The 25886-nt window shown below is 34.6% G+C and overlaps 3 protein-coding genes across 5 annotated transcripts in view; 2 read left to right on the top strand and 1 right to left on the bottom strand.

Annotated features, from left to right (window-relative positions):
- The window catches only part of LOC140757965 (peripheral plasma membrane protein CASK), a 318332-nt gene that overhangs the window by 32089 nt on the left and 260357 nt on the right, over positions 1-25886 (top strand). The gene's annotated exons all lie outside the window — the stretch shown is intronic.
- Positions 15370-17392, top strand: LOC140757962 (uncharacterized). The gene is made up of 2 exons (XM_073093882.1): positions 15370-15949; positions 16562-17392. Exons 1-2 carry the CDS (start codon positions 15470-15472, stop codon positions 17375-17377), a joined length of 1296 nt encoding a protein of 431 aa, XP_072949983.1. The 5' UTR covers positions 15370-15469; the 3' UTR covers positions 17378-17392.
- LOC140757963 (uncharacterized) lies at positions 15945-17881 on the bottom strand. The gene is made up of 3 exons (XM_073093883.1): positions 17644-17881; positions 17389-17480; positions 15945-16532 (listed from the first exon to the last, which is right to left on the bottom strand). Exons 1-3 carry the CDS (start codon positions 17879-17881, stop codon positions 16002-16004), a joined length of 861 nt encoding a protein of 286 aa, XP_072949984.1. The 3' UTR covers positions 15945-16001.

The following is a 25886-nucleotide window of genomic DNA, read 5'->3' as shown; positions in this document are numbered from 1 at the left end:
TAATTCGTTTTCATTCGTAATTCTCTAAATCATGTACTTCAAATAATAATATTTGAATTTGACTTCATTTACAAAACAATTTCGGTTTAAACTCAATACCGACTACCACATAATATGCGGCTTGAGTTAACTAACTATATTTGCCATGACAAATATGTCGCTGTGGTACGTTGACTTCTAACTTGATTAAAGTTAATTAACTCCATATGAACTGGGTCGGAAGACTTGAGAATGTTACCTTTTAAACCTGTTACATGACTAATTAAAAAAAAGTATATATGCCTGCTAGTATTTTTGGAAATGTATGTTACGTTACCATTTGTGTACATCAGAAAGAATAATTTTATTAGTGTCTGATTAGAATATAAAATGGACAGAGTAATCCTACAGATACGCAACCTGAATCATGCACAAATGACATTAGCTTGATAGCTAGCTAGCTAGATAAAAGTTGATTAAACTCTACCATTTCATTTCAGATCGTATTGTGTTAGTCCTGGAAACTAATTTTCCTAAAGTATTACTACTCATAAGAGTCATAAGCAAAGGCGATGACAATAGATTTAATGTATGTTAATCAAAACAACCTGCTGTGGTAATTGTTATCCATGTGCTATAACGTGCTTGCAAGAATGAAAAAACAGTCAACACCGACTGAATTTATTTTGAAAATATTAAGTAACATGCCATCTCTAGGCCAAAGTATTAACATAAGTTTTAATGCAATAAAACCTTTCTTCCTTAATTCCTCGCTGTGTACTTTTAATATTTTTCTTAATGTACCTCCTTTCTCGAAAACTATATTAACTGTTTTTGTTTTAGATGCAAAATACTAAATACTTACTATTGTAAAAAAATACTATCGTTTATTTATATCATGTTACTTACGCTGTGCGGCATATAATAGTTTTAAGATTGTAATTTTCTCTGTAAGTGAATTGTTCATACTAAGAGAAATAAAGTCTTTAACCATAAAACCAAACCTCGCAACAACTATGGTCGAAATGGTAGTTAGGAATTTGAAACAGTCTCAAATGCATTCGGAATATACCCAGCAGCTGGACTGTAATAGATTGTTAATAGTGGGGTCAATGACGTTGCGGTTAATTCAATGGACAACTGACGCCCGTTTAGACTAATGACTGTAAATTGCGGTTTCTATACTGTAACTGCTGGGAGCCTTCGACTGAAACGCTTTGCAACAATTAACGTTTTCGAATTCAAGCGCCTTTGTTTGATAAACATTAACGCATGTAATTTACCAGTATGTTCATTACTGTTATACGGTTAGTTAAATTGGCTATACGAAAATACGAGAATTATTTTTAGCTTAAAACTGATTTATGGTATCAAGAAATATTGTGCTCCTTAACATTCCAACGAAAGAGTAATGCAGCTAAATCCACTGTAAGCAATGAAAATAAATTTGATTTTATAGATGGAAAGTGGCGAACTAAACATATCTTAAAAAAATGTAGGTTAAGAAAATACACGATTAGGCGAAAGGTCGATAAGCATCGCCGAACCAAATCATGGAGTCTGTATGTGAAGGTAGCGGAACAAAATCAATCTGAGATTAAGTCAGCTGTGGACGTTTGGACGTAACGCCATTTCCGAACACTTTCGGGGCCGAGATGTGCCGAACTCTCGCTCAATATGATTTTTTTTTCGTTTTCCCGGAACAAAACTTTCAATTACGGAAAATCTTCGTGAAAGACGAGTTTCACCGGAATGTTTTGTTATCCCGGTTTATCCGCATAAAGTCTCTGGTAACGGGGAATGTTTGCTGTGCTTCCAAAGTCTTTACATGTGTACCTGCATTTTTACTTGAAGTTTTATCCGCTTTTAAGGTTAAATGAAAATTGTTGGCGACCTACTTTTAGAGATGCCGTTGAAATGCCGAGAAATTCGGTTTAAATAGATCCCTAAAATATATTTTTATTTATATTTATTTCGCTTCCCAAGAGTTCAATATGTTTGAAAACTAATAATTTCGCTCTGCGAAAGTGGTTATTTTATTGTTTCGTATATCTCTAAAAGTATTGGCATTTCTGACTAACAACAAAATAACTGAACTTAATTCTATTATAATTAATATTCTAAACTTATATCATTATTTATATAAAATCTTGTTTGATAATCTCAGAAACGGCTAAAGGGCTGATTAGTAATTTAAGAACCGTCAAATTCTTTATGCCGAAAATGATGAAGTATGTGAAAAGATTAAAAAAATTATGTAGGTGTGCATGGGGTAGTAGCAAGTAGTAGAAACTTGTGATTTAAATATGGCGTTTTCGTATTTTCATGCTTATGATATTTTTAATTATTTTTATATCATAATAATTTATGAACGGAATTCTAAATCGCGGTTCAAAATTTGTATGATTTCTTAAAATGTTTTTGAAAAAACACTTAGTTTGAAAATTTATAAACGTATTTCAAAAGGGGCGTAATATAAACGCGTTAGCTCAAAGTACTGACGTCACGACATCCAAGCTTTACAAATGACGAAGTGGAAAGTTTCAAGTTTGCTAGTTATATTAATTACACGCGCTCCGTTTTTGGAATTATACAGAGCGCGATAAGAACATGTCGTGAAAGAAACTTTGGAGAGGTCGCGTGGAATCGTGCCGCTTGGAACTGTACCGAATTAATGTTGAAATATTAATGTTTTTTCTCTAGAGAACAATTTGTAAATATGTTTCAACTTTTACGTTAATCGATATTTTACACTAATTTTGTGTATGCTCGCATGTATAGAGTCCATCCAAGTATCTTTCATAATAAACATAATATATCTTTAATTTTGGAAGCTTTAGGACACTTTTAGGAAATGTCAATGTCCATGAAGTTGATATTTAACAAACTTTTATCGTAGCGAATGAGACTTTACCATAAATTTAAGTACCTAGTGATTGTCCTAGACAACTCATGGCAGGACTCACAAATCTTCCGGTAAGTGATCTCAATGATAAATGCTTGCTAAAATCTAATTTCATGAATACATTCGGTTACTGTTAACAATGCCTAGAATTAAACATATTTATGAAACCTAAATTGAAATAAAGTAAAAACTTCACACGTAATATATTGTCTGTCACACCTGTGGCCTCGTTCGTCTGTTCTGTTAAGACCATCGTTTTTAAACGTCACCCGTTCTCATTTCAGCCGGCTTACAAGATTAACGTGCTCCCAGCAATAAGACCACTCAAATCTGCAAGCATCTATATTGTGAGCGCTCCTTTCAAAATGAAACCTTTTAAATCGTGCCCGTTGAAGCGTTTCCTTCGGGGTCTTAACGCTCAACCGTGCGATGGCGCACCGAGCTTAAAACATGGGGAATTAAATCGATTGGAAACGTTTCGAACACTTGAAAGCGGCAGAAATATAAAATTCTCTCAATGTTGTCCGAATAACGGCTCCATATTTCCCACGTAAGAATTCAATTTGATCCTTCGCAGAAATATTTTATGAATTCAGTTCCTCACAATGCTTGGTCCATATATTTGTTTCAATTTTATTTTGTTTTGTTTCGTGATCTACGTTTGAACTTATTACGACAGATATTATAATTTATTTAATATTCAAACTAAACCTTCAGACTTGTTATAAGAATCACGGACTCAGACAATGTATTTTGACCCGACTGCGAAATGTCATATTATTCGAGCGTAAATTTGTCTCATTCTTCAAACCAAATGGCTTCACGAATTATGTTGTGTCATTGGATTCGTTTAAATTGTGGGAGGTACATAGGCTATGTTTTAAACAGTCGAGTTTTTTTTTCTTTTGAGTCAAATGCAGTGTTATTAAAAAGCCTAGATTCCTACACCGTGTTGGAACAATTAGTTAATAAAACAAGGTAGACTGATTTACCATTTGTAAACTTAACACTTTTTGGCTTTCTGGAACATTTAGTTACCCCAGTAACGAGGCTTTCACTCAAAAATTTGAAATAATTATCTTGCCTTGCGACTTTCCTTGACATAGAAACAAAATTCCAATATTTTAATGTCGCTATCTAAAATATTTTTTCACTATCACTTCGTAATCGCTAGAAACCTTGACGACTCCGCTTTTCATTACAGTAAAAATATTTTTCCAGACTTGTTAAAATGAATTATTACTTTAAAAGTCTAGTAATATATTACTCTTTGTATGTTTTTTAATAAGTGGATGACCTTGAATTTACTTGCGGACTAGTTGTTCCCCAAGAATCTGTTCAATTGGTTCAAATTTAGAATACTTAACATTTTAATGCAATTGATATATAGACCATTTTCGTCTATAGATGTTTGTGGTGATGTTGTTAGGAAGTCTAGATACTTGTAATTATACTGTAACATATTTATACTTAGTTCGTAAAATATAATAATTCCGTATATTGTTGATGGAAAATATGTTTCGGTTGAAATTCATGCAAGTACTAGAGTTTAAATCTGGTCAAATTAAATCTTGGTTTACATTTGTATTACTTAAGCGATGACAATGACACACTCGCCTTATTCTCAGAATAGTTTGCGCAAACCGCTAATACGAATTTGCGATCAAATAATATATTTTATATAGGTACATAATATCGTGTCAATAGAATTTCTTGCGAGTGTCATAGGTATGTTTGCTCTTAAATTGTAGAATAAAATATTTTGTTTGCATAAATTTATCTGATCAATTTAATTCGATTCCGTTTTTCATGTTTCTCAAATCGCAATTTACTAAAGCGAACCTAACCTTCAGCTATTTAGACTAGGCGCTCATAATTTGAAAGAGCAAGAAATTTGCGCGTGTTTGTGAAGCTTGTATAAAGTACGGATAAGAAATAGTAAGCTAGTGCTAATACCAGTAAACAATATGGCCAATGGCTGGAAGCCAACAGAAATTCCAAAGTACCATTGCCCTTGATGTTACTATGCCTTTAACATTCTCGATTCGTATACGACGAGTATGTCACCAAGTTCTGCATCAATTGCTTGCTGATTTCGAATTGTTGTTATTTAGATATCGAGCAATATTATAAGGGTTATCGAATAAGGTTTCAAGCTGTATTTATATATGTATGTATCAATCCTTAATAGTACGATGCGACTGGGACTTTCCTAAAAAGGATTTTGCCGTATAAGCATTCTTTGCGTTTTAAAGTGCGTGTTGGTATTCATAGTCGACGAATAACTTCATATAGAGACGCTGTCCTACAGTTCCCTCTTACAGCATCCAACAAAAGAAGTAGTGGGGCTAATGTGAACTGACACTGACTTCTAAAATATATGCTTCAAATTCAAGGGTCAGATGCTTTTATATTTCTAAAAATGTTTCAAACTTTCGCTTGGCAGTAAGCTGTAAGTAGACAAACAGACGTACAAATGTACGTATTATTTGTCGTGGCTCAACAAAATAAATATATTTCGCAGAGGGTTTTGCCCCTAGTAAAATGAACTTCAGTAAAGTAGATATACAGATGCTTCACTAGTAGGAGCGTTAATGTTTTTGTGGTTCTGCTGCATTCTTTGTATGATTTTCTTTCGTCTCTCTAGTTATTTTTTGGTAATATTTTCGCAAATAATAAGATGCATTTTGTGATTTTTTTCAATGTGTACTACATGATATATGAACAACTTTAGATAAGATTAGGCTCATATTATTGAAAGTCAAAGATTTATACTGTTTTTTTTGGAATAACGTTTCATGGTTTTCTACGTGTCCATGTACCCGTTATGCTATGAGTCGCGCAAGCTTCGTTGAAGCTCATTATTATGAAAACTTCTATAAAATATCTATCAACAAACACTACCAATACAAAAAAGTCGAAAAGGGTTTATAATTATAAAATCATCCATATTTCACCAAGTTTAACGTTTAAATACATGTAGACAAGTATGTGGCTGGTGCCATCTGGAATCCGCGCGCATACAACATAACCGCTTCAAGTAATCGTGGGGATTACCGCCGTCCATACTAAATACCTTTCATTGCAACGCATTCGTGTTAATCAATGCAACCGTCCGTTCGAAGCAGGCATTGCTCGGTCGATGGCTTGTTTAATGTGCTAATAATATTATAGTAATAAGAACATTAATAAGTCGATGTTTTTTAAGGCAAATTATTTTAATTCAATGCAACTAGCTGTGGGCTGGCACTGATTCTAGAGAGTTTAATTTGATTAGTTCAAAATTACATTGTGAGAATCTTGCCAACTTAGAATAGTTGGATTTAATTTCTAGTCTATGTTGAATTTTTGGAATAATACGCGGGTTTTGTTTTATATGAAGTTGGCTTCACATGTCTATGGGCAGCGGTTACCACATGACGTTAAGTGATCTATTAAAAACAATAAGGAGTTAATCATCCGTGTTTCTCAATCTTTTGTAGTTTAAAGAATTTATTGAAGTTATTAGTGTTTGAGAGTCTAATGACTTTACTATTATGTTTATATTACATGAATAATCAATATTTTCGCCAAGTATACCGAGGGAGTACCATACAACTATGTGTATAGTGAGGCAGTTCTTGTGTTTCGGTAGAAGGGTTTGGATATCGGCTGATTATTATATTGAGCGACTATCTAAATGTTCAGGAGTGGTGATGCATCTTTGATGGGTCTACCTCAGGGAGTTGGTAGAGTCTAACTAGAGATGGTTACATAAGATACGTCAGTCACAACATGGACTGCATAAAAAATCCAATAAATAGCTCGGTCTGGTAAGTTTAACAGGGACTACCACCGATGCTTAAGCAACTGAATTGCAATTCTATTATTGACGTGATCTGTGTCACTTAGGTACATTATATACTCCTCGTGCCTATCTATACTCTATTAGCAATTTACTAATAGTTAGGAAGCTATATCTACTACAAATAGTACTAAAACAACATAAAACACTGTCATATGATCCGTCTAACTTGCAAAGGAGAAGAAAATATGTTATTGCCCCAGTCCCTCAAACGAACACTTTATTTGCTAGCATGCAATACAACAAACGTGCAGCTCAATTATATAATAAAATTAATAAAACAATAATAATAAATAAAATGTCTTATTTCGAATGTAAAAAAGTGTTAACTAATTATTTACAAACTCTCAGCTACGAACAGGCAGAATCATTACTACAGTTCTCATATATATAATACATTACATTACACTTACTTACATGCACACACACACACACAAACACAAATTAGATAAATTAGCTTAAAATAATCCTTGTATTATATTTCATAAGTTTATATTGTTCTCGGAAGAGCGGGGGCTCCTAATACAGGCACTGCGTGCTTAAAAGGAAGCTCTAGCCACTTACTAATGTAAAACACCTTATGAAGTAAAATAAGTAATTGTATAATTGTTTTAATCTGTTTAGAAGTTTTGTAGTTAATCAAAGTTGGAAGTAACTAATGAGCATTACAGTCAAGCTTATTGGTTTTGACGGCAGGACAAAGAAATTACATAAAAATGAGAAATGACGGAAAATATGTAGGCAGATAAGAAGAGGATAATGTTGCGACTCGCGAATGGGTAAGCGGATAACGTTACATATACCCAATTTAAGTATAATAGGAACGTAACAATGTAGAGGATGATAAGCTCGTTATGTGTATATTTTGATCCGTAGAAAGTAATCTGAGATAGAAACACATTTTGAATAAATTCTAGCCGCTTGGTTCACGTGTGGGTTTAGTATTAATTTATATAATGTACCGACATAAGTAGAATGTATTTATGTTACCCCTGTAAGAAAAAAATGAGTTTTATATTATCATAATGATTATAATTAAATTTATGAAATTATCCAATTATTTCTTTTCATTCATCTTTTGATGGATGATAATTTCATGTGTTACTTTTAATCAAATACCTAATGTATTAAGTACCCACTGATTAGTCCATAAATCAGATTCTTATGTATTGGCCACATGGAGACGGTATGTATACTATATTATTAAACATACAAAAACATTATAAAGATGAAGATATAAAATGTTTTAACTTTACAACCTTATAATATTAGGTTCGTAAAAATAAACAAAATAAAACACTTCAACACCACTTTGGAACGCAAAATGAAGTCGATGGTAAATTTTAACATTCAGAGTATGCGTGTTAAAATCAAAAATTCCGAACAAAAATTCGAAAATTTCAGCACGTAGACGTGGAATTCTAGTTGAGGAATTTTCCAGCGCCAGCAAAATACCACCTTTATGATAAAATTGGTTCCGCGCACCGTATAACATTATTAGCTTATATCAGGACACACGGACGCTGTTTCCCTTTGATAGAGGTTTATGGGCATGTGAGTAGCAAATATGATCCGCCGATATTGATTCGGTAATACCTTTCCGTGTTTTTGTGCCGTAAGCCGCAGCCCGAGGATGTTCAGATTAGTGTGTAATTAAAGGGTACAAAAGAACTTGCGTGGTTGTTAGTAACTTTGGGAGGAAGTTTTATTACAATTTCGTGGGGTTGCGGAATTATTTATCTGAAAACAATATCTGTAACGGAAAAATAGGAACGCTTTTGTTTAGGCGTTTAGGTAACTAGAGCTCAGTTGAATATAGTAAATAGCATGAAAATAAGTAAGTGATTTCAATAAACTTTGCTATCGGAAAGAGGTTATTTTGAAAGGTCAGTAACATTATTACAGTAAAGTGTTTTGAAGTTCTACAAAGTTGTCAGAGTTATCTGGACGTCATTATCAACCTACTGCTGTGTTAACACTGTACGGGTATCCTCTCGGCAAAAGCAATAACGGTCCTTTTTAGTTTTCATTCAATTAAATATCTCAATTATTATAGTGGTGACAATACCTTCTTATCAAAATGTAAGGTTTAATAGGTATATGGGAACTGCATTACATTGATATTAATGTTTATAATAAAAATACGAATCGTTTCTTAAAAAACGGTTGCCTTTTGAACGCCTATTTTTTTCAGTATTTGTACATCGTCTCATAAATTCAACATATTGTGGTCTGCCGCTATCGCATAATGCACTCGGAATTTCGCAGCGGGGCTTTTAAAAAACTTCCCCGTTTCATAGCGAGCTACTTTAGTACGCTGCATCTCCGCCCACATCGTAATCATTTCACGAAAAAACCTCTGCCTTCACCTCGCGCCGTTCCTTGTGGCTTTCATTACGACCTAGTACGTTTTAAGAGTAATGTCGAGCGTAATATAGAATATATACTTAGTGGATTTCGTAAATGGCAAGGTTCCTCGCGGTTGCGAATGTATTTACGTAATTAATTTAATTGCGGTAGCACTAACCACTCGTCTAACGTATAGTGGACGGTAGCTAATTGGTCATTGCCAAAATAGATATGTAAATAGAAACACAGGACACCTAGGTTAGTTAGTCAGTAACCAATTAATTTAAATAAAATATTATTCTTACAATTTTAACAAACCGAAACTATAATAAATGCTCTTATTTTATTATTTGTATGTTCTTAAATTCGGAAAGGATAGATTTTTAGAACACATCCGTCATTTTTATTTTTAACTAACTAACTTCAATCCTATTTGATTTGTCAACTAGATCTCCTGATTTATTAGTCATCTTTTAAGCTTGTATCTGCAATAGAACGCATGGTCTGTTTTACATGTTAAGTAAGGCATTGAATGTTTTTTTTTTTTTTTTTTTTTTTTTTATATAATATAGGAGTAGCAGACGAGCATGTAGTCCACCCGATGGCAAGTGGCTACTGCCGCCCATGGACATCTGCAATCAACCCCAGATAGGACCAGAAATTCCTATCTGAGGTCAGCAACAGATGCGCCGCCACCCCTGAGGACTAAGCTGGAACGCCTCGGAAAAGTATGTCTCCCTTACCATACCCTTCAAAACGGAACACAGCAGCGCTTAACACTGCTGTTATTAGGCAGAAATAGGTGTGGCGGTGGTGCCGCCGGAGGCGAACCTCAAATGTTCTTCCACCTTTAGATATGTAATGTAAAAGGTTTCTGATAATAATTAGGAATATAAAATTTTACCAGTCGCTTCTGTATGTGAAGATCTTATATAGGAACTATGTTTACCACGATTCGCGTGCGGTTTTCTCAGTTTGTTTCCAGTAGGTAATATCACCGTTCCTTTATGACCGTTATGTTGGCTCATATACTCTTTTTTCTGTAATTTCGCTGCCGGCTATTGTACTGTTTTTTAAATTATAAAATCCTTTTTGTGTCGCCGTATATGTACGAGAATGTAAGCTTTGTAAAGATATCAGGGTTCTTTTCACAGGAAAATTTGATTTGTTTAATGGAACTCGGTTACGTACTTAAGTTTCTTTTTACCTAAGCCTGCACCGCCTGACCGGTGGTCGGTCTTTGTAAGCATGATAGTCAAGTGGTATTCATAATTACCGATTTACGGTGAACCAAAACAACGTGAACCAAATCCCTGAGATGTCTGTAGTTCTTGAAGATACGTGAGTTCTACTGATTTTCGCTGAATCAGTGTAGTGCCCTATGTACTCAGCTGTGTACAATAATACATAGCTTGATAGCGGTTGCGATGATGTGTTATGATGGTTCATACTGTAACATATAAAATTATTATTTTAAGAAATGTAGCGTGTCCAACAAGATACGTAATCATATATAAATTGTGTTAACTGAATTATTTACTGTCTTTTGTGTTCTTAAGTAAATGTACTCGTAATATCATTTATCTTGAAATATGAACGTTATTCAATAAACGACCCTCTTCATTTTCTCCATCGCTAAGTTTATAGGCGTCAGTTAGAACTCAATAATTATACGTTCATTACAACGGCTGCGGTATTCGAGAAATATCAAAAGCAGTAACGATTATTTGTACGGAACCGCGCGGCCATTTTAGATTTATATGCGTTTCCCGATTGAAACCCATTTTGATAACGGTTATGGGTGTATTTGAAAAATATAACCTAATATTGTGGTTTTATGTTAAAAGTTATCGTGAACAATTTATAACGGACTACATAAATACTATCTATACGTCAGATTTCTCTGTGCGAGTATGTCTTGGATACACGAAAACTAGTACACAAACACAAAGGCCTCGAACAGATTATGTAAATTCATATAGATCGACTTGAAGGGGATGGAATTCGAAACCCCTCGGCGTCTAATTTGACGTCTCTGTCTAAGGCGGTAGTATCTGATTCATTCCTTAAAAATAATATTTTGTTTCTAAAGATTATTATTAGTTCAGCTGGAGACATAAATTGTTTTAAAAAGTAAGTGTTCACTGATTTGTTTTTGATCCATTTGCAATGAATCATAGTGGTTATATTTAAGTAGTCTCTTAGTCAAGATACCGTGCCTTATCTCAGAACACGTATGAATTCCAAATATGTTTTAGTCAAATATTTGTACATTTGCTTCGAGACAAGATATGTCACCTGTTTGATTTATTGTTCAGTTCAGACGGTTGCTAATCTCGCTTGACTGCGTGAATCAATAACTTGGAGATATGTACCTAATCCTCAGGAGAAAACAGATATCGCTGTAATTTAGCATCGTGTTTGCCTTCATAACATAACGAAGCATATTCCCTACGTTGGAACGCAAATTGAATTTCTAATCAATTTCATAATCCGCTATCTCAATCGCAATTTTCATTAAATTGTACATAATTTGAACGAGGGTACTTATGTGAATTTGTAAGTTATAAATATATGTGGAACTAACCACAAATTTAATATATCCATTCTATGAAACAACAGTCAGATAGATTTGTCTCCTTATGTGCGTAAGTCTTATTCATACAGAGGAGGGCTTACTTGACCGATCATTATTATCAATTTTTCATCTTCGCAAATTGCATCTGAAACAGACAATCATAAATGCAACGGAATAGCAAATGCCCGAAACTTTAGATGGAACTCCGGATTTCATGTGTCCACAGTTGATCTCCAGATTTAGTATACAAATAGCTCCCAGGGCTTGCTTTTAGAAATGTGACCGCTAATGTACCTAGAATTTAGTACTAGACGAGTTGAGTTGAAAGAAGTTTCAGATTTAAGAAAACATTTTAAAAACTATCTTGCATTTTCCTTGCAGCCTCTGCGGCGACGAATTTTCTTACTTAAGGACCAGTTACGTAACATAAGTAACCTCTATAAAAAATCTTACTCCGAGACCCACCGGTCCAAGCTGTGCGTTGTCCGAAGTCAAACAATGTTTTATTGTGTGTATGGGATCGTAGACAACTCATATACATATGTACTGTACATATTGGACATTAAAAAAATAATTAACACACAAACACTACAAATAAACTTACGTCACGAGAGTTTGTCTATCCACAAAAATTGAATTAAAGCGAATACTTGTCGAATTTGGTACTAGTTACGTGGAGTGTCGTACATGCTTTGTGCTGTGTTTTCCACAATTCACGTAACTCCTCTCGCGTTTCAACTACAAATGAGCGGTTGCAGCGCTTTATTTGCTAAATATACTACATTTAATGTATTATTTTTATTTTGCGCAAATTTATTTTAAGGAGTACATCTAACTACAGTATACAGCGATATTTGTCTTTTTTAATGCACGTGGTCTCGCTTCCATAATGTAGGTCAGAATCTTATTTCGCCTATACAGTTTGGTGCCGCTTTTATATTTCTATTTAAGTTTTTAATGTGCATTGGCTGTTCAAATAATTTATTCAGTTGTGATTGACCCAAATTAGATGCAGTTATAGCCTTTCCAACTTGCAATATTATCCCTATAAGATAGTATTTTTTTTACTTCTAATGTGTTTTACCTATTATTCAGCCTGAATAATTTTCGAGTTATATTTACGCCTTGTACAATTTTCTCTATTCTGACCGCATTTCAGCTATATTCTTGTAGTCATCAGTCCACTCAGCTGCAGGGCGCCGCCAATATTTGCTTATCGACTCACTGCAGTAGGTAGGTATAGAATATTCTACTATATCTAGCTAATCTGCGGATATGAAGCTTATTGATTAGATACAAGTGTTTGTTAGTACATTACTTGCGATTTAAAGTTGTTGAGACTTAATCTGAACGTTACATGTATTAGTTTAGATAAGACCGGTATCAAAAATAATTCCTAACAATGATGTTTCAATAGTCAAACCTTGCTGGAAAATATTCCAGCTTAAAAATGTTGCTATGTCTATTAGTAAACTGTAACTAAATTTTCTCGATACAGCTTGTCCATCCATTAGTGTACATTATATAGTTGACCTATATTTTAGTTTAGTTTCAGGCCAACCCTTTCTGAAGTTAGAACGTGAATAAATTCGTTCACAGTTGTTGCTGCCCGTTCCTCTTAATCATATTATGGTCGGCCGGAGTTGGGACGGTGATCCATTCAGTAATTGTCTTAATCTACTTTCTCTTACTCACTTAGTTAATGCGAACATTGTTAAAGGTTGTTGGAGTCAAAAATCATTGTAGCAGATTTTATAGCAGTAATTGTTCAATTTGGAAATCTTTGACCAATTTTGTCAGCGATGGGAAAGAACGTTTTATAATTTTAACTGATGTGCAAAGTAAAAGCGACACAGTAACTTTATATTTCGCTCTTTTTAATGAAGGAGCAGAAGATTTCGTAGTTGTCGAATGTTACATACGAGGAATTACAGAAAATGCCCTAGGGGTTTCTACGATGATCCTGCTATGCTCATTTAATTTCAAAAGGCATTTTCATGTAAGTAACAAGTCAATTCCAGTGATACCCATGTGATTTTGTCCTACCATGTTACAAGTACAAATTGTGTACTTGATCGAAAAATTTAATAATCGAGTATATAACTATTAATTTAAGTATAACTATATAACTATTAATATAAGAATTTAAAAGGTAGCATTAAAGTTGAAGTTTCGACAGTTGCTGCATCTGACGTTTGATATTTTCAGAAAGTGTACGGAAACTGATTTTCCTACTAGAAACAACAAAACGGCTACTGAAGTCGCTGTGTTGGAGCACTGGAGCACTACGTAAAGTAATTTCTCATCTTTCTCAAGTATAAGTTTCAAGAAAACTTTATTATGCAGATGTTATATCTTTGTTTTATTTTTTAAAATTAAAGCATGAATATATATTTTTTCATGCATTGCATTTACATTAATCAGATCTTAACTACTACCTAACGTTGTCCATCTAACTGTCACCCTTATAGATAGTAGTACTAGACTAGCCTCATTACTGTGGGTGGCTGAAAAATACTTCACCATGATTTAGCCTCAATGCGTATTGAGATACTAGAAATGTTCATAAACGTATTACGTGTCTTGGGAGATTTTTATATGTTGGTAAAAGTTAGATATAATATAAACAAATACGTTATTCCATTCCCTTTTATTGATATAAACTACAAAGTGGGGTCGCAGTAAGTGCACTGTGGGCACTATGCATTAAAACAGCTTATTGAGCGAAACATAAACGCGTAGTACCTAAGTACTCCTACACTCTGCCCCTAAAAGCAAACACTCTTCAAAATTCTATAGAAGCCCTGAATGCTCTATTCCGTTGCCACTGAATGCTCCGTTCCGCTGGCCCCGTTTCAGCGAAGGTCCATACAAAGGTCCGGAAAGTGAAAGTCACTGGCTGCCTGTAAACGTGAATATGTCCTGTCGAGCGGTGGTGTTTAGTTTTCGAAATATTAGTTCAACTCGTGAGGTCGGTTGTGAAGTTGATGCACTTTGTATGCGAAGTTAATATGGGAAGCTTTTTGTTGTATTGTTTATTTCTGTTGTATTAATGTTTCCTCGTTTTAGATGAATGGATCACATATATGTATAATGGTTGAAATGGTGTCAGTGAAGTGGGTGATTATTTGTAATATATTTTTTTATTCAGAACTATCATGAAACGTGTACGTAATGTGCACGTATTTGAATAATGAACTACATTAGGTACATTTGCGTTATCAAGTAGAAATTAAAGTCGAATCTCGAAGGTTTTACCACCTCATAAATGTTTGAAGACTCGTTTTGATGAAGCAGTTTTGATTTCAGAAGCAAGATATTCAAAGAATAGAACAAGTAAAAAATGTCTGGAAAGACTTGTTGTCACTAACGAAAGATGATATTTATTTTTCTTTATCATAAACTTACAAACAAAGGTATGAAAAATAGATAAAATATAAATATAAAGATAAAAATAAAGATATCAAATAGAATAGAATAGAATAAAACTTTAATTATTTTAAGCAATATATAAATAAAAATAACACATTTACACGAATGAGGAAAAATAACATAGGATTTATCCAGTGCACTAAATTTGATTTTATTTCGATCTGTAAAATGGTTATGTCTCCAGCAGTATTCCCAGGGAGCAAGCTCGCTATTACTCATAGCTCCGGTTGACGTTTGTATGCAGTGAGTAAGGAAATACGATGTTCAATGATACAAAATGTCTTAAGGTGGGTACTGACCAACGTTACGAGGTGTAATGTAACATTCGCATCGAGCGTGTACGCATCGAGCACGTTACGCTGTGTTCTAAAATCGGCGTAACATGCTCGTCAAAACTCTGTGCTCCATATTCGCCGCCAGTTCACTCAAGATGGCCGACAGCGAGGCCGCGTTGGTATCTTTGATTCTACTTAATTATTGTTTTATCCAAATTAAGAAGAAGAAAAAACGTTACTGGACATCAAACTTATTTAAAAACAGAGGCGTATGTGGTGGTTTGTCATTGATAGCAATTTTAAAAAACCAAATGATTACTGGACAGTATAAAAACTTTGTACGTATGTCTCCGATCGAGTTTGAAGAACTCGTGAATTTAATTGGACCAAGTGTACATAAAAAGGATACAAATTATAGAAAAGCAATCAGTGTCACCGAACGATTAGCACTAACGCTTCGTTTTTATGCAACAGGAGATTCCTATACTAGTATGCAATATCTTTTCAAGATATCAAAGCAACGAATAGGATTTATAGTAAAAGAGGTCAGCGAAGCCCTTATTGGAGCATTAAAAGAATATGTAAAGGTATGTAGTGTTTTAATTAATTCAGAAAAGCAGTCATTACATATCAAATTATTTAATCAATTAAATCACCAAATTCTGATAAAAATCGTTCACTCATAGCTGGTGACCCATAGTCACTTTGATGGGACGTATTTGATGCAGGTGTTTCAGGGCTTTGCTGTGGCATCGGTTGGCTTTGCTGTGGCATCGGTGAGGCTCTTGAAATTGTTCGTGTAGAGTATCCTTGTGAATAATAATTGTTCGTATTCATGCCAACATAGTCATATTCTCCGCGATCAGCACTAAACAATATATTAGATATATAATGTTGTACATGCATTTTTGTTGTTTTTGAATACGATCTTAGTTTATTTGCCAAAAAAATACCATAGGCTTCACATTCGTCAATTTTGTGCGAAGTTGATTCCGTTTGCTCGGTTTTCTTTTTTAAAATGTTGTAAGTAGATGCCATTATTTCCTCTGGGCTTGGGACAACTGCTTTCTTCCTTTTTTTGGCAGGCGGAGGGCAATCATTGTCGCTTTCATTGGCAGGCGGAGGGCAATCACCAAGCGGTTGTTCTGAAGCACCTTCACCTTCACGTAGCTGAAAATAAATATAAATCATTATTTCAGATGCCAGAAACACCAGAGCAATGGCTGGTTGTAGCAAATGACTATGATACTTTGTGGAATTTTCCACATTGCTTAGGCGCAATCGACGGTAAACATATTTTACTGCAGTCACCGATCAACAGTGGAAGTGAATTTTATAATTACAAGGGTTTCTTTAGCATCGTATTACTGGCAGTTGTTGACGCGAAATATAACTTTTTGTATGTAAACATTGGATGTCAAGGAAGAATATCTGATGGAGGGGTTTTCAATAACTGTGAATTAAACGAAAAACTAAAAATTAATGCATTAAACATCCCTCAACCCACTGCGTTGCCAGCAAGAACAGAAGAAATTCCATTTTACTTTGTTGCCGATGAAGCTTTTGCTCTTTCCGGAAATATGATGAAAGTATATGCAGGATATCATGAACGTGGTTCTAAAGAAAGAATATATAACTACCGACTTTGCAGAGCTCGTAGAGTGGTGGAAAATGTGTTCGGCATATTGTCTGCAGTGTTTAGAGTTTTGCGGAAACCTATGTTGTTAGAACCGAAAACCGCGACATCTGTCGTAACAGCAATAACATGCCTTCACAATTTTTTAAGAAAAGGTAATAATGCTCAGGTATATACCCCTGCAGGTAGCTTTGACGAAGAATCGAACGGCCAAGTCAGATTAGGAAACTGGAGAGAAGGTAACAATGATATGACTAGTATGTTACCCTTGCAAATAAGACCGCGAAGGGCTACAAGATCTGCTCACAATGTTCGTGATGAAGTTGCTGAATACTGCATTCAGCAAGGGTCTGTAAGCTGGCAAAATAATTATGCTTAAAATGGACTTACAGTATCTGTTGTAGCACGAGGTCTATTTCTATCAAGTAGAAATATCATGGCTTTGTATGCAAACCAACTACTATGGTACACTTTATCTGCACCTGAAATTAAAGTTGCAATTAACAAACGTCGACCCAAAGTAGTATATTTCGTGAATATCGTTATCTATGCTAGCAAAATAATTGTATTTATTTTTTATAATAAGTAATTGTATCTGTCACTTGTGGGCCTATGTACTTAAAAACTTAATAAATAATTACGTACCTTGTCCTGTACTAGTTGATTGTTTAATTTTTTGTTTCTCCCTCCTCAATGATGCCAGTAAACTGGTCATTTTTTTTTTACATGTTTCTCTTTCACTGTCGAGTAACAAAGCCAATCTATTCCAAGCGTCTTCTTTCTTGAGTTTGTTATAATGCTCTGGATGAGCTACATTCCACAACACTTCCTCATCTCTGTATTTTTCTATAAAAAACAAAGTTTTTTCTTTGTCCCACTCCATTTTTTAAAATATAGATGAACGACGTTTGATGATTCGCGACGCGCGTGCGCTCGTGACTACTTGCAAGAGCGTACTGACTGAACCGCGTAACACACAAAGGGTTCGCCAAAAAACCGACAGCCGGGTGGAGCACTCGCAGCGAGCAACGAGCGGCTCGTTGCTCGCTGCGAGCGCCTTGTTTCTACGTACTGACTGCACAAATGCTCGCTGTGTAACACGTTACATTACACCTCGTAACGTTGGTCAGTACCCACCTTTAGAACCTATTATTTGTGTGTTGCATCCATTGATTTTTAAACCTCTATTGCTGGATCTAGGGCAAAGCGGTATTGGCTAAAGAGGATTAGCAATTGCTGTTGGTGATCAGATAAATTCAGACTTCTTGGAATTTGTAGGATGAGCCTGCTTCTGTCTCTTAGACTCATACTTTAGTTGCCTTATATGGTTTTACGGGTGAAGTGATATTTTTTTAGAAACTATGTTTGACTTTTGTGTTATAATTCTTAGCAGACTTATTTAAGAATTTAAAATGTTAAAGATTCTGAATTATGTTGTTTTTGTAATGTCTTCAAAAGTATTTTATTTATAATATAGGAGTAGCAGACGAGCATGCAGTCCACCTGATGGTAAGTGGCAACTGCCGCCCATGGACATCTGTAATAACCCCAGATAGGATTAGATATTCCTACCTGAGATCGGCCACAAATGCGCCGCTACCCCTGAGGACTAAGCTGGAACGCCTCGGAAAAGTCTGTCTCCCTCATCACTCCCTTCAAACCGGAACACAGCAGCGCCTAACACTGCTGTTATTAGGTAGAAATAGGTGTGGCGGTGGTGCCGCTGGAGTCAAACCACAAAGGGATCTACCACTTTCTTCAGTGACAACTTATATTAGCGACTTGATATATGAATAGAGGAACTCGGCAATCTTTATTGTTTACTACATTTATTTTGACCCGTGAAATGCAAACCCCAGTATTCTCGGGAATCAGGCCCGCTATTAGTCATAGCTGCGGCTGACGTTGATATGTAGTAAGGAAATACAATGTTCTCCCTCGTACAAAGTGTCCTATATTGTGCTACACGTGACTGTTTTAATAAACATTAACTGGTCTCAAGGAAGCCTAGTTCTGTCTCTTTATGTTAGATCTTTATCTTTTTTCTTTATAAATGATGTCTCACGTGGTTACTATCAACTCTTTACCATAGTAAAATAAGGATTTACTACGTCATTACTACGTAGGGTGTATATTCTTATAAAACTTTTATTTTATATTTATATGATTGTAGCAAACAAGTATTAAGTCCACCAGATTGTAAGTTGACACTGCTGCTCATGGACATTTGTAACCAGCTCCATATAAGTAGATTAGTTCTACCTGATGTTGATCACAGACTAAAATGGACGCTTAATATGGAAGCTGGTCGCCGTCGCCTCATAGAAATCTGATCTGAAAGATGATCACCAAGTATATAAACCATCTCCAATGCCATATTTAGTACAAAATGTACTAGAAATTTTCATTATTTACAAAAGATACGAGTGTGTTCAAGCTTAGTATTCTCCAATGAATAAATACTACTATTGCATAGGAGTTTGTTCGATAAACTTCTACTTGTAAATACAAGAAATGTATGCATTCCTAAAAGAGAAAACATACTCCTAGCTCGCTTTGAAGGTGCAACGAGTCCGGTCTGTTTGCTTAAATATTTGTCCTGGACATTACTTCGCCGTAACATTCGCCACTATCTATTCAGTGGTGTTTTTTATGTTAAAACTTCATGATTATGCGCATTTGAAAATGGAAATTCTGCGTACATTTAATAGTGAATTTAAGTGGAGTTCCTTTAGAAATAAAATTATTTGATGGGACGTGGTTGTTCGTTTATCGTATGTCACCGTTTGTGTTCTGTGCTGATCACAGATGTTTCTTCACAACTGGGGGAGGCTTGAAGCACGAAGTCCTACTACGCTACTAAAATATGAATTGGTCGTCCCATGTCATACGTACAAATATATTTTTACTTGCTGACCCGGCAAACGTTGTGTTGCCATATAAATAGATAGTAGCCGATACTCAGACCTATTGAATAGGCATATAAAATTTGGTAAAAATCGGTGAAGCCGTTTCGGAGGAGTACGGTAACTAAAATTGTGACACGAGAATTTTATATACTTTTATAAGGCAAGAAATTAAAAAGATAAAATAAAATGTAATATTAATAAAAATATCTTATATAAAACTAAGTACATATAAGCTAAAAACTTTTTAAACAGCAAGTTACTAGTACAGAATATATGTAATCTGCTTACAGTGAACTTAATGCGATCGTTAGTGAAACACATTGATGCAAAAAATAATTCGGTAAGCTCTTACGATGAGATAAACAAGGGACTTGAAAAAGTCCACACGATTAAATACGTTAAGCCTCTGGATAAAGCAGATTTACAAGCTTTATCTTTTAGGAAGTTTACATACTTCTTCCAACGCTATGGCGAATGTGCTTATGGAGACGTTTTGGTTTCTGGCTTATTAGGTACAAATATAGAGCATGTTGCACGCAATAATAAGCTTTCACCAATACAAACAGTAGTGCAACTGGCTGTTTTCTGATCTGATTGGATTTATTGATGGCGATGGAACGCGGAAATAGGGACAACATTTGTTAAATGAGAAGCAATAGAGTAAATATGGACACAATAACTATCTAAATATAATTAAAGTCCTCAAATATCACCTCTAAGAATGAAGTTCAAGTACACCAGGAACTAAACAAATTAATAGACGAGTTGTGACTGATTTTATTCTCCGCACACTTTGTGTACCATGCAATGTACTAGGAAAGAGGAAGAGGCTTTTATTTTGGCTTCTATAACTGTGAACGTTTCTCTTAAAGATTTAATTATTCTTTTTTGCTTTTAATTTTAAAATAGCTCAGACTCATTTTACTTTTGTAAGTTGGTCATTACAAGGTTGCAACTCGTTAAATAGAAATGTTTTTATGTTCTGGATTTTAAAACTAATTTGTTTTGTTTATGCGCTGTACACTTCAAGCCTCTTTCCTATCTACGTTTCTCCACACTTCACATATTTCTTCTCGCATTGCAACTGAGTGCTGTTTCAGCGGTAAGTTTCTTGGTGAATTTATTGTTCTTATGGTAATATCTTTGTATTGTTTAAGCGGTTGGTGTGTGGGCTGTAAAGATTTTACTTTAAACATCGTCTGGCGTTGAAGCAACTCTGTGGATAATGGTTATAGCAGTAGCAGATTTTGTATAAAGAATTTGTTTGGAAGTAAACATTATGAAAATTTATATTACATCCATGGGATGGTCATTAACTACAATATTCTAAAGTTTCGTACTATACATTTTTTTCTTCCAGTTTAAGACTAGGAAATTAAGATAAACGTAGATGAGAAGTTTCTGATAGATAGGTTACTCTTACTTAGGTACCCCTCTTAGCGTGGTTGCAAAGCCATAAAACAAGCGTGTTAAATAAAATCAATCTTATGGCCGGACGAACATCGAAGAGCGAAACTCAGGTGCTTAGATCGCACTTTACAATGATACACTACGTAACAATGCAATAGTTTCAGGTATGAAGTTTATCATCTGGACTGGAACCTAGAATTAATGCCTTGGCTTTGGTTATCCGTGGAATTTTCCCTGAATTATTACCGCGGGTCCGGCTCTGGATTAGTCGGATAAGGACAGAAAGTGGAAACATTATTTCATTTTCAGCCAAGTGGCCGACGACTACCTATTGTGCTACTGTAATACAATAGTTCAATGAGAATTAACCGTATACTTTATTTTTGATGCTCTAAGGTGCTACGGGACAAAATCATTTCGAATTCGAAGACGTTTGCTACCGACGTATACTCAATTTCGAAGAAATATAGGGTTTTCGTTTGAATCGTTAATGAAGTGTGGTCGAATATTTATGACATATTCTATTTTTCTTTCAAATAAAAATCCTACAAAAGTTATCAACATAAACAATAATAAGGCACACATACATAATATTCATGGAACATTATATTATACATATTGCACCAGGTATCAATAGTACGGGGTAGAAAGGAAGCAATCGTTACTCACTAATACGGTTTGACATGCAGATTGTTATATACTTCTGTAATTCAAATAAAATATTAATATAAGTGATCATTTCTATAAAAAACCTAAGTGAAGTGAGAGCAAGAAAAGAAAATGACGTAGGCAATATTAAAAAGTTTTAAGATATTCAAAAATTATAATATGATTTATGTTAGAACGGGAACAATTTTTAATGACCTACTTGGCCGGCACAGTTTATGTTCATAGTATAATGTGAATAGTTCTGTTGCCACTTTCTACTTCATATTTCAGCTAATAAAATACTTTATGAAATATGGCTGGCCTATTTATATTCGGGTACTTCACTGTTGAAATGTAGATAAATGAAAGTGCATTCGTCGAGTCGATGGACCAGATAAGTATATTAAAGTACTTTAGTAATATTTCTGTTAGGAAATAGTTTTCTATAAATTTGATTAGTTTATTGGTCTAATCAAATTGAAATATGAAAAAGGGATAGGGAACCTATATTGTAGATGAATTCAAGGCTCCATATGTTCTCTGTTTATTGTTAGGGCATGGATAAATACGCTGTAAGTTGTTGTTCAACGTTCCTCTGTATCAAATTATCGTTGGTCGAAGTTTGGACAGTGACCAATCCGGTGATTGCCTTAACCCACTTTACCGGCAACATTTATTGCAGGTAAATAAGTGGTTTACAGAAATTTCAATTTTAAAGTTTAAAAAATCGCATACAAAGATCGTGAGGTTAAAATACACTTCGTTATATAAAATTCTGGCCGCAATTTTTGTTTATTTATGATGAATAAGAATGGTAATGTGTTTAAAAAATGTCTAGGTATAGTGTATTCGAAGGCCTTAATTTACTTTTGCAAGTAAATGTAGATTTCTTTTTATATGTTTATTTGCAGAAGTGGTGTACATTTCACGTTAATTTATTCGAATCGTTTTAAATGTATTCACTGCTTGCATTAACTGATATTTAAATACGGGCCCAGATTGTTGTGTTTTTGACACACCAAATGATTTTATAGCTCTTAGCTCACCATTTAACAGTATTTTATGTTATAACAGCATAATTTTATAAAAAAATATTATATTTAAACCGTTTATCTTACAACCTGCTAAAATATGAAATAGATATTCTGAATACAAATTTTGGTCTTTGATCGTACATGTAGATTCTGCCACATTTGTATTTTTGTGATACTTTTAACTTAAATACCACACATCAGCATATTCTATTTCCATTTATTTATTACATACTTGCTACAAATGCACTGATAATGAGATAATATGTTGTGCCCATTATCGTGGCGTCACTTCCTCAACATTTCTTGTAACAGACGAGGGTACGAGTGAACCGGGCCCTGAAATAGGTAGCCCTAATGGTATTGTTAACTGACCCACATTTTGGGAGATCACACGCGGAAGGCAGTTCTTGTAAATAAAGCCCTTTTGAGAAGATATCAGAAAGTTAGTTTTTTGAGTTCTACCTATCTTTTAAAGCGATGAGAGGTGGGATAGAAAGTGATGAAACTTTCAAAAGGAAAACTACGAACTTGTATTTTAGCTAACGTAAAACTATATCTTTTGAACATATTAATACTTTTGGCAATAATAACTCATTAAAAATGTTAACATAAAGATTAGCAAAAACGACATAATTATATTATTATAATATTATATTTTTTTATAATATTATGTAAGCATTTGCATACTTCTTTAGTAGCTTTTATGTCCTTGTGGCCTGTGGTACTAAATACAGACCTTCAATACCAATTATTCGTTCATTAATATCCATGCGGTATTAGCGGATTGTCAGAAGCGGTATTGCGTTAATTTGTATGAAACCGCGCGGCCATTTTCGATTAATACGTGTTTTCGGGTTTCTGATTGACACCATTTCGATGATTTATTCCGAAATTTTTCGGCATTGCTGAATTTGCGATACAAAAAACTGGACGGCCGTCCGTACGCATAACCAATTTATATTTATAAATCACGTCCGTATATTATTTACATTCGCATTCTATGTTCATACCTTTTATTTGAGAGAGGCAATATATGTATATGAAATGCTTATTATTGTGTCAAACAATTGTTCTAGCTTTTAATTATAAATGTGATATAATGCTTTACCTGTAATAATAATTAATAACACTGTCCACAATCTTTTGGAACACTAAACTTTTATGTGTCGTAGTACCACAAAAGATCAATGTAATCGTCGTTGTTCTGCCTGCCGATTTGGTACCAGTGTTCTAAGGGAATTGGTACATCGTCTGCACATGTTAAAGCAAGTCCCAGTAAGTTACACAGGCGACCTACAGCTCACAGCGTTTAATTTAGGCTCCGCAAACAAGACGGAAACGTCAGACTTGAGTTAAAGGATAGCTTAGAGGAAGGGAATGCTAGGAGAGAGCTATTTCCCAGTATTTGGTAACTGTTTTTCATTTGAAGTTTTAATATCGCTGGAGTTACTGTTGTAAACAATTTTCGATTATAAAAACGGTAATTTCTCTAAGTTATAAAAGTTGTTTGTGAACGTAACCGTAGCTCAAGTAATACAATTGCAACAACAAGGTGTAGAACCTTTTGTGGTTCGACTCCGGCGGCTCCACCGCCGCACCTATTTCTACCTCATAACAGCAGTGTTAAGCGCTTCTGTGTTCTGGTTTGAAGGGTGTGGTATGGCAGAGAATTCATGGCTTATTACTATTCGAAAGTCACAAAACCATGGTATTGATTATAAATAACAGTTTTGTTAATGAAAGTAGGTATTAAGATGAAGCTTTATTAAATAACAAAATAATATCTACGAGGACTATTCGTATTATCTTCTATATTACTAAGTGGCAATAAAGATAAACTTTCATTCTGATGCAAAATATTTACAAGTCCATGCCCGCTTCAAAACTTGCTAGACTTTTGTTTGCAGTATTCAGATGAAGATAACATTCAGTAGAGGGTTAACAAACTGGTTATACTGAGGAACGTGGTTGGGTAAATAAACTGATATAAATGAGTATATCAAGACTTTCGTCGTGTATCTTTGTTCTGGCTTTGGTTAACTGCTGATTCTCTGAATTCTTTTGTGGTCTCTCATTTTGCATGCGTCGGACCAAAACAGTTGGAATTCTGTAATATAATTAACTTGTTGTGTCCATGACAATATTAACTTCATGAATTGTTTAAAATTAAATAAATTATAAGGACTATACTAAAAGTTATATTTCTGCTTCGACAATATTATACAAAAATAAGACGTGTGAATAACGTAAGAATGTATGATACGTAAGTATCATTATGTTCTCATAACACTCAAGGTACATATCGTCTCAGAATGTTCCATTTCTCATACTCCATCACTCGTTTCATTTTACGATACACATTTCTCTATTGCCCATTGGCGGATGAAGATACGGACTAAGGGTAAACGCGTGTCGATGTTTTCAAACCACCTATAATGCAACCAACAAGGCTTTTAATGACAACTGTTCAATATTAATAACCGTGACTAACGACGTACCGTCTGAAGCGTACGTGAAGTTTGGCCTCTATGGGTCATCCAACATGGAAACATCGTTGACTTTATATATCTGCCACGATCTACACAAAGGCTATACGCGAATATTTCCTTAGCAAGCTTTACCGGTTGTAGTGTTTCGAATGGTACCATTAAAAGATAATTTAGTATCAGTTGTAACATGAAATCAGGTCAAATGGAAACGTTTTAAAAAAGGTAGGGCATGATTTACGCTGAAACGCGTTCACCAAATTCTTAATGACCTACTTGGCTGGCACAGTTAATGTTCGTCGCATAATGTGAATCGTTGCAACTTTTAACTTTATATTTCGGCTAATAATATTCGCGAGCTCGTCAGTGTAATGTAGCTGCCCTATTTTTTAGTTTGTCCT

This window comes from Epargyreus clarus, unplaced genomic scaffold (genome assembly GCF_041222505.1).
Source record: "Epargyreus clarus isolate Ecla_fem2 unplaced genomic scaffold, WU_Ecla_fem_2.2 ptg000005l, whole genome shotgun sequence".
NCBI classification, from domain to species: domain Eukaryota; kingdom Metazoa; phylum Arthropoda; class Insecta; order Lepidoptera; family Hesperiidae; genus Epargyreus; species Epargyreus clarus.
This window is presented reverse-complemented; position numbering and strand designations above follow the sequence as displayed.

Excerpts from the sequence above, each read along its gene's own strand:
- LOC140757962 (XM_073093882.1), top strand. The coding sequence starts at position 15,470 with ATGCTCGTCAAAACTCTGTGCTCCATATTCGCCGCCAGTTCACTCAAG. Across the intron at positions 15,950-16,561 it reads CATTAAAAGAATATGTAAAG|ATGCCAGAAACACCAGAGCA; the intron begins GTATGTAGTGTT and ends TCATTATTTCAG.
- LOC140757963 (XM_073093883.1), bottom strand. The coding sequence starts at position 17,881 with ATGGAGTGGGACAAAGAAAAAACTTTGTTTTTTATAGAAAAATACAGA. Across the intron at positions 17,481-17,643 it reads ATCAACTAGTACAGGACAAG|GTGCAGATAAAGTGTACCAT; the intron begins GTACGTAATTAT and ends CTTTAATTTCAG. Across the intron at positions 16,533-17,388 it reads CTCGTGCTACAACAGATACT|CTACGTGAAGGTGAAGGTGC; the intron begins GTAAGTCCATTT and ends ATTTATTTTCAG.